The sequence below is a fragment of the Neopsephotus bourkii genome, unplaced genomic scaffold (assembly GCF_033783945.1).
Source record: "Neopsephotus bourkii isolate Nb327-2 ecotype Australia unplaced genomic scaffold, CSIRO-AGI_Nbou_v1 NB_1287, whole genome shotgun sequence".
Lineage (NCBI taxonomy): Eukaryota > Metazoa > Chordata > Aves > Psittaciformes > Psittacidae > Neopsephotus > Neopsephotus bourkii.
The window spans coordinates 4832530-4849394 of record NW_026901771.1 but is presented as its reverse complement, the minus strand read 5'-3'; the positions used below and the strand labels follow the sequence as shown (position 1 = coordinate 4849394).

Below are 16865 nucleotides of genomic sequence, written 5' to 3'. Positions count from 1 at the left end.
CACTTGTTGCCCTTAAAACAACCAGCACTGAAGCCAATTAGCAGCCTTTGTATTGGTATAAGGTATCTGTAGGTTTCCATGTCAAAGTTCTGTGCGTCTGGCACCCTCTTAGTGGTGCCCCATCCTTTAATCACCCTCTATATTTCACACTTAGGGGAACTGCATCCCGTGCAGATCAGAGATCCAGTCCAAGCTGTGATATGAGCAGTCAGCCTGACAGCCCCCCACCCCAGGCCCTTCAGAGCAGGACTGGGTATGCCGTTACTGACAGGCTGTTTTCATTTCCCCTATTACCGCTAAAGGAGAAACATTGCAACATAAACCTCTGGCACAAGCCTGACTGCCAGCAAACGCTGCTGCTGTAGAACTGCGTCATATATGCAAAGCCTAAGCTACAGATGCAAGCTTTCTACTACGGCGCCCATGTCACGAGCTCTCCAAACTAGAACCAGGCCTACAACAAAACTTGTGCTCCAAGCACTGCAGTCAATGTGGGCTCTCCCAGAGTACTTGTTCACCATGTGTACACCAGGCTGTGTTGTACATCCACCCCGTGCAGTGCCAGTATCTCATCCACTGCAGTTATTTCCTCAAAGCTTTGAGAGCTGCGATAGCACAAGCACCCAAACTCCTTGGTTTCCCAGGATCGGATGAAATCAACTGTTGCCAGCAGAGAAAACATTTGCTAAATCAAAATACATTTTCTAATCAAGAATCTGCAGGCAAGACGTGATCCATGCTGTTCACAGGGGGTGGGGGAGAAGGCAGGATCAAAGTGGGGCTTAGTGCATGCAAACAACACGTGTGCCTCCTGCAGTGATGGGTGAGGGAAATGGAAAGCAGGAGACAGCATGGAAGAGCTCTCTGCTAATGACACAGCGCTAGCAATGGAAAGTCAGCACAGAACAAGGAGCTGAGCTCGCAACACAAATGTTTAACTGCAGTAACACTGTGCCGCAGAGACACAGAAATCCAGCTCCCAAGAACCAGAAACAGATTGAGGAAGTAACACAAACATCATCCAAAACAAGGAGCAACAGCGGAGTAACAGAAGCAGGCAGATGGCTTCTGCTCCTGTTTGTTCCCGTTGTCTTTTTGCTCTCGCTTTGTTGCCATAGAGGCTGATATCTGGGTCTCATAACGTGATGCTCCGCATGCAAGAGCAGGTGGAGAATAAGCAAGCTTTACGTCATTAATAATTCCCCCACACCATCTATTTTGGCAGCAGAGCTTCTGCCACTGGACATGCCTTAGCAGACTCTGAAAGGCCAAACTGCTGTTTTCCCCCCAGCCCCAGCCCTGCTGCTCCACCTGCCAATTCTTATGTTCAGCCCTCAGGCTCCTCTGCCACAGCTCTCCTCCACTGCATAGTAATACAGTCCCCCTTCTGCCCTCAAACTTCAGAGCCCAACTGTCCCTTATGCTCCCATCACAACAATGAGGGGATGCAGCCTTAAGCATCCACAGAGGCTGCATGGCTACAGCCAAGGATAGACCCCTCGGAGGGTTTATGGGGCTTCTTAGTGTATCAGCAGTGTGAAAATGTAAAGCAGACTGCAGTAACACAGCAGACAAAAAAAAAAGAGGACTAAACACTGCAAGACAGCCCAAGAGGCTGTTCTTGTCTTGTTCTCCTCCTAGTCCCTGCCATTTCCTTCCTTGCAGGGAGACAAGTGTTTGCATAGCCTCAGAGTGAGGTAGGTCAGAGAAGAGACCTGAACTGAAAGCAGTTTTGGCTACAGAAAGAGAAAAAGGTTTCTTTCCAGGCTCAATCAGTTCCTGAGACAGAAATCCCCAGTGCCACAATTTCTAATTCTGAGAGTGGGATGAATGCATTCCTCATTCTCCTGCAGCACATTAAACAAGCATGTGGCATTTTTCCAAGGGGACTAAAACAAAAAAGAAGAGAAAAAAAAAAGCCTTGTCTTTTTCCTCCACATTGCCATGAATGATCAGCAGTTTTCCCAGGACTTTCTGCATGCATCGCTAACCAAAAGCACCTTCCCAAAACTATGGGCATGCATTCACTTCAAAACATCAACATGGGAAAAAACAGCTTAAGAAACCCTAAAACTATGTGAACACAAATGCATCTTTATGTGGTACATTTTTACATGTGCTATGGACTTGCATGCACCCTCACACACACCTTTTCTGACAGGCAAGTGTGAGGAAGGAAAGGCACACAACCCAGAAAAGCTGCTTCACATCCGAGTGGCAGGTTCAATGTCTGGCTCTGAAGGGAGTCTGTTCTCAAAGCAAACTACTTTCTTCCTGAGCAACAGGTCTCCTCATCCACCTGAGTGTGGTAGCTTCACAATGAAACACATAACATCAGGATCAGGCAGAAGATAGCATCCTAAGGGCCTGTGCCAAGACAGTGTCCAAAGCCACCTTTCCTTTGTACAAAGTGTATTACTACTGAATTATTGTCACTGTTTTCCCTCAGAAATACTTGCCAATCTTACAGTGAAGTCTTGAGCTGCTGCAGCTCTCCAAAGTGGTTAAGACCTTGCTTGGGGAGCCAGTGCAAGCCTGAGCTACCATGTTCTAGGACTACTAACACTGCTAATGCTTTCCTCACGCTTTCATTCAAATGCAATTGTGGCAAGGCAAAAGAAGTCATGGCACAGCCACACGGTGTAGAAGAATATCACATAGGTTACCTATACTGTTGTCTCCTTCCCCATTTTAGTATCCAGGGGCTTAAAACTGTCTCCCTGTGCTATGGTTGCAGATAACAGCCCCTTCTGCCTCCCTGGCCTCAAGGGGTGCTGCTGGCCATCCCTGCTCTCTGCCACAGCAAGAAAGAGCCTCAAGAGGAGAGCACAACAGAGTTGGTGGCTTCAAAGCTCCTCAAATAAAGCAGCCCTATTTCTACAGCAAATAACAAAGCCAATAAGCACCCCTGCACAAAGAGGAAGGGCTTTGGGTGCTAGAGACCCGGGATGAGAGCCATTGAGGGAGATGTGAGGAGTGTGGGAGGGGGTTAAGGGGAAAAGCTGAGCTCACTGCATCCCAACAAGACAACATCAGGCAGGAAACAGATGTTCAAGGAACCACAGACGGGTACAGCAACAGCTGAATTAACTCTGCAGCAAATAGGGGAAGCTCAGATCCACAGAGCTGACCTATATCCTAAGAACAAGGTGTCTAATCTGAGATTTGGCTTTCTGCAGTCCTAGTAGCACATCCTATCCCAACATTTAGACACCATAATACTAAAGATGAAGTAAATGATTCAGCTTTTATCCAAGTCCTACCTGGCTCTAAGCAGAGGAAGCAAAGTCAGGTCTGAATCAGTGGCAGTTCCTATGAAAAAGACTGGATTACCATTTACCAGCAGAATCCAATTGCTGTAGATGAATTTCCATTTTAAAACGTGGAAGTTGTACCTGGCTGTGTACCTGAACTCCCACAGTCAGAAGCACTGGGGATATTAAACTCTATTTGGACTTAGACCCTCTTACTTTAACAGCTTTGACCTTTTCAGCCCACTCTCCCAAACCTTCTCTGTTATAATCAGAAGCAAGACTACTCTTTGTGACTGTCTGAAGCAGTTCAGACTGTCCTGCCCCAACTAAGGTTTGTGCACAGCCTTGCATCTTGTCTTCTCTGCTGGCTCATCCATGACTAGAACACTATATTGTTGTTATTACAGGAACTCGGGGCCTGACGTGCAGCTCCCATTGACTTCAGTAGAGGCACGATGTGCTACTCTCCTTTGGAAACCAGGAGGAAAAAGCACGGCTCTAATGTTAATCCTTCATACCTAGTATCTGTTACCTTCATTGCACCCATACAACATTTCATTAAGGTTTGACACAGGAAAGTATTTTAGTAAAGGGCATTAGCACTAAATTCCTCCTGCATGGTACCTATCCATGTGGGCTCACACTGCTTTCTAGTGAAGCTTTGACACTCCAAAAGATCACTTGCCTCTGTGTGTGGATTCAATGCTGGCAGCAACAGAAGAGGGACTATGTGAAATCAGATTACTTCTACTCACTGGCATTGCCAGCCACCATTCTTTCATGTTTTATGTGAGCTTTCCCTCAAATCCACTGCTATTAAAGTCATTGTTTGAGAATGTTAGTGGGAAGGAAGAAAAGCTAATTTCCCCACAAGTTTCTAGCCCTCTTGCCAGGAGAAAGACTTGAAAACATAACTCAGATGTACACTGCAGCTTCAGAAAACAGCAGAAAAAGAACCCACACTGATTTTCATTTTATCTCATGATGTCTGTGGCCTGAGTCACAATTTTAAATGCTTGGGAGCACTGATAGCAGTCTGCCCCCATAAGGAGCATGTGTAGAGTCTGCCAGCAGCAAAAGGCCAAGTAGGGTCAAATGCAGTAGTGACAGGAACTGACTCGAAATGCAGTAAATTCAACACATCTGAGCTTCAAACCAGCGAGCAGACAGCAACATCTGTCCGTCATCACTGACCTGGGTCAGATCTGAAGAATCAACTCAGGGCTAAAGGCTTTGTACCACATTTTCAGTCTCCTGAGCTACCCCACTGTACCCGCTACATCTACACTCCTCTTAAATGCTTTGTAGTTCTGCTGCAGCTTTTGTTGTATTATCACAAAGCTCTTTATAACAGAGGCTTAGGTACATCTGTCTGCTAAGGGAGAGAGCGGGATCTTTTCACCCTTACACTGAAGCACAGCCATCTCTGAAGCAGGCCATAGCAAGTTCTTAAACAGTTAAATGACAGGAGAGGAAATGCTGATACCTTAAGCAGAATATAATTCTCTCCACTGGAATTTGGCAAGGACACAGGGACTAAGGTCTTTGCAGAAAGCACAAGCTGCTCTTCAACAACCACAAGCATGCAGGGGCTCAAGTAGTGCATCTCCTCCACAAAGCATCACACAAGTAGTGCAGCACCCCCTAACTGTAACGGTCTTGTGCTATTCCAGAGGGAAAAATGCCAAGCTGAATTCTCTACACTAGCCTTGGCCGTGCCCTGTGCTCCCTTTGCCATTCCCAGCACCAGCAAAGCAGGTCTCTGCTTCCCTTCACTTGTGTGAGTTTGCAGGAGCAGCCAGACAAATCAGCACTGCAGAATGGTGTAAAGAAGACCTGAGCATGAAAGCACAACCAGTCTGACTTGTGCTCCTACAGCCTCTTCTTCTTCTCCAGCTAACCCTTATGGGTGCATTTGAAAACCCACTTTCACAAAGGTCCTCAACAAACCATTTTCTATACAGCAGCCAAAGTGCTCTCCCGCTCCTCATCACTCAGAGGTAGCACGAACTTACATCTTCATTGCTTCCAAGTAGGGAACAACCAGAGCCTGTGTTCCACCATTTGAACACATAGTACCATCCTAAATAGAGAGAAAGTACTGTTTTACATCTCTATCAAAACCCCTGCTTGCAGGAACACTGGCTTATCACTGGAAATAGTTCTTAGCAGGACAATTCAACTAGTCCCAAATCAATCACCTAAATGCTCTCTAATTTTGTTTCATAATTACAGGTTGTAAGTTTGTAATGTCTGATGACATCTGAACCTTCATTTCTTCCCAAGACATCACTTTGGCAGTACTTAGTCACATTCCTACTGATTCTGAGAGCCCTACTAGCAATGAACTTACTCGCTCTAATACCCTCATTTCTTCTCCCCCTGTCCTGAAGAATTTAATTGTACCAATCTAACCTACACCCTTCCCAATAAACCTGTAACGATTGAAGCTTTTATTTCTGGATCCCACAGCACTGGGCAATGGGATGTGCTATTCAACAAATAAAGGCAGAGGAACTTCATATTCTTCCCCACTTTTCCTTAGCACAGAGAGCTAAGTAGGTTGGAACTGTGAACCATTCCACAAATGAGACTTGGGACAATGTTCTTCTTTCTTGTGCCCCCAAAAAAAAACAATTTGAAAAAACGATGGGATTTCAGGTAATAAATGTTGCTGTTCTGGTTTAATTTCAACTGCAGTAATTATGTTTCTCCCTTTAAAATCTCTCTTGCTGCTTCAGCTGAATATACTGCCTGTGCCTGCCTTCCCGGAGCTGTTTTTCAGTGTTCCTGTAAACAGCTGTAAATAGTCCCTCCACAGTGGCAGCTCATGCTAGCACTGGATGGAATTTATCTATCTGTACCTCATGCTGGCAAAGTGGTATCAATTCATTAAGCCTGGGGTTTTTTTTCTAGTTCAATTCAATAGCTGTTAAGGTCTATATAAGTTAAAAGATACAATAACTGTTATAGACAACTCACAGTGCAATCAAATGCCTGATTTCCCCCGCCTCTAAGTAAAGGCACACATATAACGTTTTATCTTAGTGATGTATTTACTGCCCCCTTCACTGTGCAATGGAAAAGACAACTGTTATGTAGTCCATCCCTCTGCCAGTGCAGTTCCACCCTGTACTTCATCAGCCATGCTCTTCAGCAAATGAAAGACCTGATTGTACAGCCCTCCCTGTGTAAAACTGACATTGCTGCTAGAAGCCTTCTTATTTGCTTGGAGTAGCCTGACACTGGTAAAAGTTAGTTAACTCCAACTGGAACATAATGCTAAACCTGGCACATAAGGCTAACATCAGGGATGGTCACAGGCATGTATTTCTTTTTCCCCTGGCTAAACTGCAAGTCTTTCTTTATGCCAGGCTCACAACTGCTTCTCTCATCATCCAACCCTCTTCAAGAAGAATCCTTCTGCTCCTTTTCTCAACAAGGGCTGACCAAGCTCAGGACCCTCTCCTATTGGAGTTACCTCTTGTCTGAGCTATCATGTTCTCACCCAACACGTTGGGGGCATGGAAGTCAGTTAGAGGAGGAGAGATAACAGGCACAGTAGTGAAAACATTAGCTCAGCTTCCCCCTTACACCTCACACTCAAACCTGCTCCAGCCCCCTGTCTCTGTCTTGTCTCCAGCCAGCACTGAAAGGACAATATGGGAACGGTGCTGCTGTCCAGGAGGGGCAGATGGGACATTCCCAGTTCCTCCCTACAGCCCTGCAACACTCATGGACTTCAGGAGGATTTCAAAGTCCAGGGGGAAGCAATACTGAGCGCAGGCTTGATTTCCAAACCTAGCCCCTAAATGCCTGCTACTCCCTTCCACTGCCAGGCAGATGGGAGAGGGCATCCCAACATATGGCTGACCACCTCTGTCCACACTTAAGCATCCCGAGAGCCTTAGCCCAGTCCTTTCCCCACATACAGCACTACTCATGCAAGGGTCATGCAGACGCGTCACCAGAGCAATCTTCCGATTGTTCATTCATTGTGAGTAACAAGGCAATGACTCCATTTCCCAGGGATAACCAGCCCCAGGTTGTCTAGCCCTTGGGAAAGGTCTGGTTTGTAGTCCTACTGTTAAAAAAGGGGGGGGGAAGGGGGAGAACACCCTGTTCATTCGCAACCAGAGTGAGAATAAAGAGACATTTACCATCCTGCCCAGAGCTCTCCAGATACTCCGTCAGGTCGCAGCCGAACGCGCTCGCGGCTCCCTTCCTCTTGAGTTTCTGTTTGGCTCCCTTGTTCTTCATGAGGTTAGTCCCAAAAGAGGTTCTCCCCCCTCCTGCCTTGCCCCCCACCCCCCCAGCCTCACGCTGGGCGATAAGAATCTCGCTCTTCTCCTTAGACCACCGCTCGTGCCCCGACCCCAAGGAGCAACATCGGGGGTCCCGAGCAGCGTCCAGCCAGAGAAGTAAACATGAATCCCCACCAGATGTTGGGCTGCTCCTGTGGCAAAGGACGGTCAGGGCGAGAGGAGGCTGCCCAGCCAGCAGCAGCAGCGATCATAGCCTGAGCCCGGAAGGGTTCTCATCAGATGGAAGTGGGTGGTGGACGGGTGCCCGCATCGGAGTTGGCAACTTGGGGGCAGGCGATGGTGAAGGGGGGGGTGCTAAGTCCCTCAGCACGGTCCCGGGACCCTCCACGGCCACCTTCTGGGTTTCATCAGCCGCACTGTCGACACTTCCAGCAGCAGAAAGCGTCCCAATGTGGTTTGTCCTTCTCTCGGCTTTCGGAGGAGACTGGAAGTTCAAACGGACTAATGAAAAGGGACCGGGGGAAGAGTCTGCACAAGGCTCCTCTTTGGCTCCCCCCCCTTCCCCTCCTCCTGCCTTTGGACAGTTAGAGGAATGAGAAACCAGCTTCCTGCCCTGACTCCCGCTCGCCTGCTCGCTCCTTTCCCCCCGTTTTACAAATCCTAGGATTATCCAGCTCAAAAAAATGCTGGAAGGAAGTTAGCTGAGGAGGGGGGCGGAGGACAAGGTTTGGCAATAAAGTGCATGTGTGTGTGTGTGTGAGAGAGAGAGGGAAGGCAGGGAGGGGAGTTGGGGGACTGGGATGGGGACGGGGAGGGAAGGAAGGGGGAAAGCCTGTCCTGAGAGTCGACAGATAACGGACTGCCTGAGACGGAATCAGTGCAAGCCGAGCGGGGCGGTCAGACGCTTCCTGTGCTACCAGTGCTTAGCACTGAAAAGGCCCAAGGAGGGGCCGGTGAGGAGGAGAGAGACCAGTAAATCTCTGCCTCTTCATCTAGTCCTCTGTTGCAAGGCTCCTTCCTGCCCTCGAACGTGACGCTGTCAGTGCAGGGTTTGCCTTCCTCTACAGGGGCACAGGATGGAGCTACCGAAGGGCAAGAGCGGGGCAGAAAGTTGGGAAACTAAAGAAGGGAGGAGGAGGGAAACCTTCAGCTCTCTCCTCCCCGACAAGCAGAAACAGATGCTGTCCGAGCATCTAAATTCACGTAGGCTCCCCTTAACCAAGGAAGGGGTTTAGAGATAAGGAACAGAAAACTCACAGTAGAGGCAAGAAGGGAGATGGCCCGGGTCTGCCCTCAAGCCTTGAGTCTTGCTCCCTTCCGCCCCCAACACCTTTCTACTCTTCCTTTCAGTACATGCATATCTCTGCTTGTAAGAGCAGTCACTTGCACTTAACTCCACACTTTTTGTCCCAGAAATTCAGACCTCTTTACAGGGCTGGGTATGCTGGTGGGCTGCACGTTTCACCTAAGCAGGCAAACTGAACTCTGCTAAGGCTTCACTGCCCCCTCTTGCTTCGTGCCAAATATAAATGTATGGGTCTGGGTGGAAAACAAACAAACAAATGAAAAACAGGAAATTGCAGCTTTGCACCAAAAGTCACATCAAAGACAAGTAGAGGAGTTTTACTTTGGAGGAAAACTGGCCAGAAAATGGGGCAAAGTGCTGCCAGGCTGAAGGGTAGACCTGAGCTCTCACCACCGGATCTATGGTTGTTCTCAGAGACCCTCAGTGCTCATGAAACTCTTAAAACTTCCTTGGCTTTAATACGGGCTTCTCAAGCACCCTGATGCCAAGTCAGCACATGGGATCCCGCCAAACCCATCGCGTGCAGCGGTGCATCCTGCCTGCCTGCCAAGGGGCAGACTTCAAACGGGCCAGACAGACAACAGGACGCTGAGAGCTGGATGTCTCGGCAGGGCATCCTCCTTCTGCCCTGCCTTCTGTAGGAAGAGAAAGCCTTTTCCTTGCCCCCTTAGGGAGGAGGCACGTCCTCCTGCACATGCCAGCCTCCTCCAGGTTCACCATGGCAAGAAACCACACCATCTTCTGCTAGGTCCTGAGGGTGGTAAAACACTGTCACAGGTTGCCCAGAGAGGTGGTGGATGCCCCATCCCTGGAGACATTCAAGGCCAGGCTGGATGTGGTTCTGCACAACCTGATCTAGTTGGAGATGTCCCTGCTCATTGCAGGGGGGTTGAACTAGATGAGCTCTGAAGGTTCCTTCCAACCCAAACCATTCTATGATTCTATGTATACAGCTTCCTCATGTCACCAGTGAGGGAGCACCCTGCCATGGCCACTATGCAGAATGGGACCCCACACACACCTTGCAAAGCACTGCTCTAAGGGGCCTTGGTGGTCCATGAGCCCAGAGAATGGGGACTCAGCAGCGCTGCTGGGTCAGCTCATCACCCTCTCAATATTCCTTACTATTGGCCTAGTAGGCATTTTCAGCTGAAAGCACTATTTCTTATTGCTTTCAGTGGCAGTTCCCTGTAGCTGCTGAGGAGGTGCCATCGCTGGAAGCCATGGCTCCAAGCAGAAATGGAGCGCTGCCATCTGATTTTGATTATCTGAGGGGCTTTGCTGTGCTGCCCTTACCCCAACCAGGCTATGGGTGGGTGATGCCTGTCCAGGGCTGGGACACAGGACCACGATCAGCCATTGCCAGCTGAGTGTCATGGTAGGGGATGGAGAGAGACTGCCACCACCATGCCAAGAAAAAACAGTATTTGAAGCAAAAGAGCAGGGAATTGGAGCTAGAAGCACAACAGGGAGGATTTTGACTTTATTCATAGAGGCTCTTTCAGGTGTTGGTTGCAGTTTGCTGCCCTGTGCCAATAACTCCATGGAGGGAAGAGGGATCCAGAGAAAGTAAATGGTGTGGCAGGCAGAGCGAATGAAGGCGTGAGGAGCTCCATTAGAGCTGTTTGCCAGGCAGGCTGGGCTATGGGGCTGGCTTTCCCCATGCCAGGACGAGGTTCAGCAAGAGGACAGAGGGGAGGTTGCTGCAGGATTGCTTAGGGAGCCCAGGGCCAGGAGGAGGAGGAGGAGGAGGTCAGGCAAGGTGAGCGGGCAGCAAACAAGGGAGGCTTTACAAACAAAGCACTTTCCTATCGGAGGCTGAAATCAGTGCTGAGCCAGGGGATTTTTTCTGAGGGAAAGGAGGGATGTTCTCCTCCTTGGAATTAAAAATAAGAAGCCTGGATTTGCGCAGCCTGGGAGGCAGGGCATGGCTCTGCAATAGCGAGGGTGAGCAGCAGGGCCCAAGGAGTAAGCCAGGTCTCTCCTGGAAAAGCTTTCACAGGCAAGCAGCAAAGCTGGACAGGGAAAGAGCTCAGGCCAGAAGCGTGGAAAGCAAAAAGGAGTTCAAAGCCGGAGCAGCTGGAAAAGAAGGGGGAATTTCTCTCCCTCCTAAGGGAAAACAGAAGAAGAAAAAAGTGAGTGTGCAGAAAAAGAGCAACACCAAGCCAAGCCAGAGCTCTTATAGAGATTACTTCCCAGTTCCCACCACCATACAAACATGATGGCCAGCTGCCCCACAGTACCACAGCTCAAGTCAGGAAGCTATGGCCCACGATGCTTTAATTCCTTCCCTTTGAACCTGCTAAAGCAGGTCAGGATTTGCAGTTGGACCTGTCAGAGAGGGCCACAGGTTCATGCAGGAAGGGGGAACACCATCACTGCTGAACTGCAGTGCCTCGCCTTTGGCTTGAGGGTGGATATGGGAAGCTTGTGTTTGTGTGTGAATGAACATGGGATGGATAATGACTTTGCAGTTCTATCCGTTCTCACAGACAAGGTGCCAGTGACTCCAGAAGCAGTCAGAGAGCCTGGGGAACAGCTTTGGCCATTAGGACTAAGTGTTTCTTCCCCTTCTAAGAGCCGGGGGCCGCAGCAGAGGTGTCACACAGGCTATTTCTGGGCATCCATCTCTCCCCTCCTGACTGCATTTCCTTCATTGTGTTTGAGCTCTTTCCTATCCATGGCTTTAAAATCTCCACCGATCTGCCAGGCGCCACTCAGCACAAAAGAGCAGGGAGGGCTGGGGAGTGGAAGACCCGGGGAGGGGGAGCTCTGAACCCCTAAAAATAGCCCTGCCAAGTACAACTCTCTTCCTGACACAGACAGTTCATTGTTAGACCCTGACACGCCAGTTCACTCTCCCTCCCCACCCCTCCACATACTCTTTCCTCTCCTGCCCTCTCCAGCCCGGTTTCCTGTCTACTCCCACCTCCATGGTCAAAGCTGGAGTGTATTGTGAAGCCTAAAGCTTGGCATTGAGGCTTTTGTTCCTCTGGGTACATATCAGATGAGTTTACGGGGCTACCCTTCAGCTTCCCTTGGCACAGGGCACCCACCACTCTTGGTTCCTAATTCCACACATTCCCAGCTACAAGCCCTGTCTCTCCCAGCTCTAACCTCCTTTTCTGCATTCCAGAGGACCCTCTTGTCCACATCATGACATGCTCTCTTCTGTGTCCATCTGCCCCATGCAACCTTTCTAATAGCTACTTCTCTGATCCCAGCACTTCAGCTACAAATGAAACAGGTACCTATCACTTGCACACTACCAAGTTTCCTTACTGCTGGCTGACTATGCACAACACGCTGGTGTAACCAGGAGGTACCACAAACCTACACCCAGAAGGCTCTAGTTGTGAGCCTGCATGATGATTTGATGTCATCACAGGGATGTGCTAGAAGGAACCGGACTAGAATCAGATAGAAGGGGTTTGTTCCCATTTTGCTGGTTAGGGCATCGGGTGAGGATCTATGGCTGGGGGATGAGATATAGTCACTGACTTATCAGGAGCAGACATATATGCCTGCCCATTCCACCTCCTTGAGTATTGTTCCAGATGCAATGAAGACTGAGGTACGTAAGTAGCTAATGATGTTCTGTTACTAATGACACACACCATAACCACAAAACATGCAGCAGTGCTCTTAGCCAGATTGCCTTCTCCCATTGTTGACAGTCATTTCAGAAGTGTCAGGTTTTCAGTACAGAAAAGAGATGAGGAATGTATCTCAGTTCCCTTACTCAGAGCACAGACTTGCCTGACCAGTGATGGCTGTTCAATCTTGTGTTTGTACAGCATCTAACACACAGGAACTCTAATTCTTGACTGGGGACTCCAATTGTTCTTTATTTAAACCATATAAAGACCGTTACAGAAAGGTTTTATGTCTCCCAGTGTAAAACTCTATTGATAGTGCACTAATATACAATACCATTATAAAACAAACATCCAGAGACAAACTCTACCAGACAAGCCACACAGCCAGCAAAAGCTTCCTTCATCTCAGAAGCATGTTCTGAACCTTCTGGAAGCATCTTACCAACGAGGTGACCCCATTTGGTGAGGCAGGAAAGCCGAAAACCTCACCCCATGGAGCCCTCCTAAATTCACACAGGTGTTTTCAATAGCATCCTGCCAGCAGCTGTTTGGATTACATGGAAGAGGCAGCTGGGAGCACTGTGCTGAGTACAATCAAGACAGTATGTCAGAGAGGGAGGTGATTTCTTCAACATATTGCCCCACTGCAAATAACAATAAGGATTCCCACCAAACCAGGAAATGGTTTTGCTTGCTTTTCTCCTCCTCATCAGGTAACCGGAGACCTACAGAATTGAAACAATCTGCTTAAAACTACACTATGACTTCATAGCAAAGCAAAAAGCCAAATCAGTGTCACCTATGAACTTGAGAGATGCTTCAACCATAAGCCCATCTCTTCTCAGGTTTTACTAGCCTGTGAACACAAGTGATAACCAGGATTCTCAAGCACAGCCATGATCTCTAGGATGTGAGAAAACTCAATCAGGGAAGAAAATCCTGAGGAGATCTATCTATCACTTCAGACACCCATTGCTGACACCACTGTGTCCAGCAGCTACACTAGCGCTGCCTAAGGGAGAGCGGACTTCCAGTATCTGTTCCTCCACATTTGCACCCCACTGGTTTTGTAGATGTTTCATCCACCCTTTATTCTATAACAGCTGTTCTAGTAGAAATGAGAACTCTATTGAGCCAGAGGTCTATAACGTGAAAACAGAAACTGTTTAGTCTCTTCTGCTCTCAATTTTGCCAAATATCATCATAGGTAGTCTACCATAAAGGACACTACGTGTGTGATTTCTGAATAGCTCAGCTCACCACCACTCAGAGATCACTGACACCAAAACCCACTTTCCTGTATTCCCACCTTCAGATGTCCTTCTTTTATCATCCATTATGCTAATCACGTTGCCATGGGAGAAGGAAGTTGTGGGTTAACCTGCCTGCATAAACCCAGCAGTCTATTGCATTTCCATTATTTAATGGCTAAGAACTGAGAAAGAATCTCTATTGTAAGGAATGACTAAGCTGGAAGGGAGTTTAGGGGTTCACTCCAGCTATCGTCTATTTTGATCACTTTGTGTAGAAGACCAGGTCTGTTTTGTAATAACCTTATTTGTTGGAAAAAAAACAAAATCAAAACCAACAAAACAAAACAAAACAAAACCCCCAAAAACCAAATTGCTCAGGGGATGCTCCTTTTTTTAGGGATAAAAGCTAGCCTGTTTTATGTTATATTTAGAAGTCACTTAAAACCTGGCTTCTTTTATTCTGAGGTCTTCTCTTGATCACTTATGAGACTCATCTTTTCTATGAGAGAGTTATGTCTTATTTTAGCATGAGCTTTCAACTAAGACTCCTTTTGTCGTGTAAGAAAGTCTAGCACCACAAGAAGGAGCTCCTATGAAGACTCACCAGCTATGATGTTGGTCTGCAGCGAGGACAGACTACTGCCTTACCCTTTCTCTCTGTCTCTAGCAAAGCAAAGAATGATTTGGTGTCAGGAAGGGGGAAGAGAGAAAACAGAAGATTGCAAAAGCCACATGTTCCCTTTGCAACCACCTCTACAAGCAGGCTGTGAGCTGTGATGGGCAGAGTGCTAGCAGCTGTGGCAGGCAAGGCCGGGTGTTCTTGCAAGTGGCAGGCTCCAGCACATTTGTTGTTTATTTCTACTCACTGAGCCAAATCCCCATAGGAAAAGCACTGGTGGGTCTGTACTAATGGTTTCCTATTGTCTTCTCTGCAATGCTGACCATATCCCCCCTTTCTTCTAGGCTTACTTTTCCTGCCTTGCACCACATCCCTCTTCACAGTGCCTTGGTTAAGTGGAAAAACAACTTGCCTTTTGACTGTGCTCCCAAATGCTGAAGCAGGGAAATCAGCTATATGCAGAGACTCCTTCTGCCTGGCATTTGAGTGCTCTCTCTCTCAGGATGTATAATATTAAAGCTCTCTGTATACTTCCCCAGGGAAAGCCACATTTCTCCTTTAACATTTCCTTACCTGTGCCCTGGCTGTTCTGGCAGGGGGTGTTTTCTATGGGGATGTGCCAGGCTGTGAAGGATGTTTTTAGACTTCTTTGGCACGCTTGCTTTCTCTTTTTCTCTGCTTTCAGAAATGTCACCAGCCCTGCACTGCTGTCAGAAACATTACTTAGTTTGAATCCTACTGAGTCTCAGCACCTCCAGACAGAGGTGGCACCAAGTTATCTTCTTTCCATCACAGGCCAAAAGGGCTTGGCTTGGCTTCACTCTGACACCTCGATGTCTAAATCTGTAGTTCAGATTATTTCCTGACTCAGGATGAAGTTATACTGGGTGTGAATTACAGCACAAAGTACCCAGAAGACTTCAGGCTGGAATGAATAATATTCTCTCTGTGCTTTGATTTAAAACAGCCTAATGGGCTGCTTTCAACTTCTTATGGCTAATGTAGCATCGTTGTAGCTGGCCAATATGACTGGGACATGTAGGGAGCCCTCTCCTGAGTAACTGGGGTGCCTGTAGCAGAAATGGTGCCTTTTCTCTAGACTAGCAGAGGGGTTTTGTTATCTTTAGAGTAAGCTTCGCCTAAGAAGCCTGGCTCCCTAATGCTGCCCTGCTATATTTAGACCCTCTTCTGGTGTGCCCACCCAGCGCTGTTCCCCTTGTTTGTTTCCTACCAAACAATGAGACCTGAAAGAATTGCTTGGAAAGGGGCCAATGCTCTTGCAAATGAAGCTGTCAGGCAGCCAAGCTCTGCAACGGCCCCTTGTAATGTACTGTACTGGGAAATGGGAAGCAATTGTCCCTCCTGCTTCAACCTCCAGCTTGGGCTTTTTCCCCATGCTCAGAGCCCTGTGGCATGGCCCTGCCCCAGGGACTGTCATTGAAGAGGTGTCAGAAGACATGGAGGCAATGCCAACAGGCAACAGATCAGGGTGGCAAGGAGCAATGTAAGATCTGCTCTCTGTTCTCCCTCACCCCTAATCCTGTATTCCTGCCAGAGCGTGTTTTAGCAGCAGGTTGTTCCTGGAAAGCCTTTGCTATCTACAATGATTGTAGTAGAAGTTGCTCATGTACATATAGGGTTGCAGGTGCGGTCAGATGCCCTTCTCACTCACCCCGTGTTTCTTTGCTGTGCTTTTGTGGTGTTTGGCTACCACTTTCTACAACATCAGCAGTGTAGAAGGAGAACCCCAGCCCTAATGGTGTGCAGAGGAGGGACTGCATTAAGATTCCTTTTCCTTGTTTAACACAAATGGAGCTAAAGGGAAAAACAGAGGAGGAGGGGAAAACAAAAATCCAACCACACAAACAAAAAGCCAACAGGGAGAACTGGGAATAAACAGATTTCTTAAAGACAGAGGGGTCTGCCTGATCCACAGCAGCCTAAATGATGAGAGCCTGGAGATTGCAGTTTTGCATCCAACTCTGTTACTTCTTTTGGCCTCCAGAGCCAAACCCTCCATCGCCAGAAAAGGAAGTGTATCCCTGAGGGATATTCCAGGAACATCCTTTGGTTAGATCTGTTTTGGGTTTTCCTTTAGGCCCATAAGTCAGAGCTTGCAACAAAACCCTCCAAAATAATAGATGTCAACATTTCCAGCCAGGGAAGAAAGGTGCTGAGTACCAGAATCAGAGCAAAATTTAAGGCAAGAGAAACATCAGCTAAAACACATCTGCCCAAACCACAAAGGCATCTGTTCATCCTGACTGAGAAGAGGGGTATAAATCTCCAAGGAGAATAGGGGAAGCACATGTACCCCCCAGTGCCAGTGTCACGCCCTTAACTCCACTGATTGCCACATACAGACTGTTCTCTGGCAAGTTTAAGAGATGCTGGGAAGAATCCAGTGGTCTGAGCTACAATTTTTGGTAATGATATGAAGTATGTGCAACTTGGAAATGGAACCAACTTTTAAGAACAGCTTGGGAGAACGCATGCTGGCAGGAAAAATGCAGCTGGAGGGAGAAATAAGTAGATAGTATTTTGACGCCATGGGCACACAGCACTGATT

The 16865-nt window shown here is 47.9% G+C and overlaps 1 protein-coding gene across 2 annotated transcripts in view; it reads right to left on the bottom strand.

The window, feature by feature from the left end:
- Positions 1-8178, bottom strand: part of ARHGAP31 (Rho GTPase activating protein 31) — a 60134-nt gene extending 51956 nt beyond the window's left edge. Inside the window, exon 1 of one of the 2 annotated variants that reach the window (XM_061365566.1) lies at positions 7415-8178. In XM_061365566.1, coding sequence (XP_061221550.1) covers positions 7415-7514 — 100 coding nt within the window. In that variant the 5' untranslated portion in view covers positions 7515-8178. The remainder of the gene's footprint in view (positions 1-7414) is intronic. The other variant, XM_061365565.1, reaches the window with a different exon arrangement.
- Positions 8179-16865: the final 8687 nt, after the last annotated feature.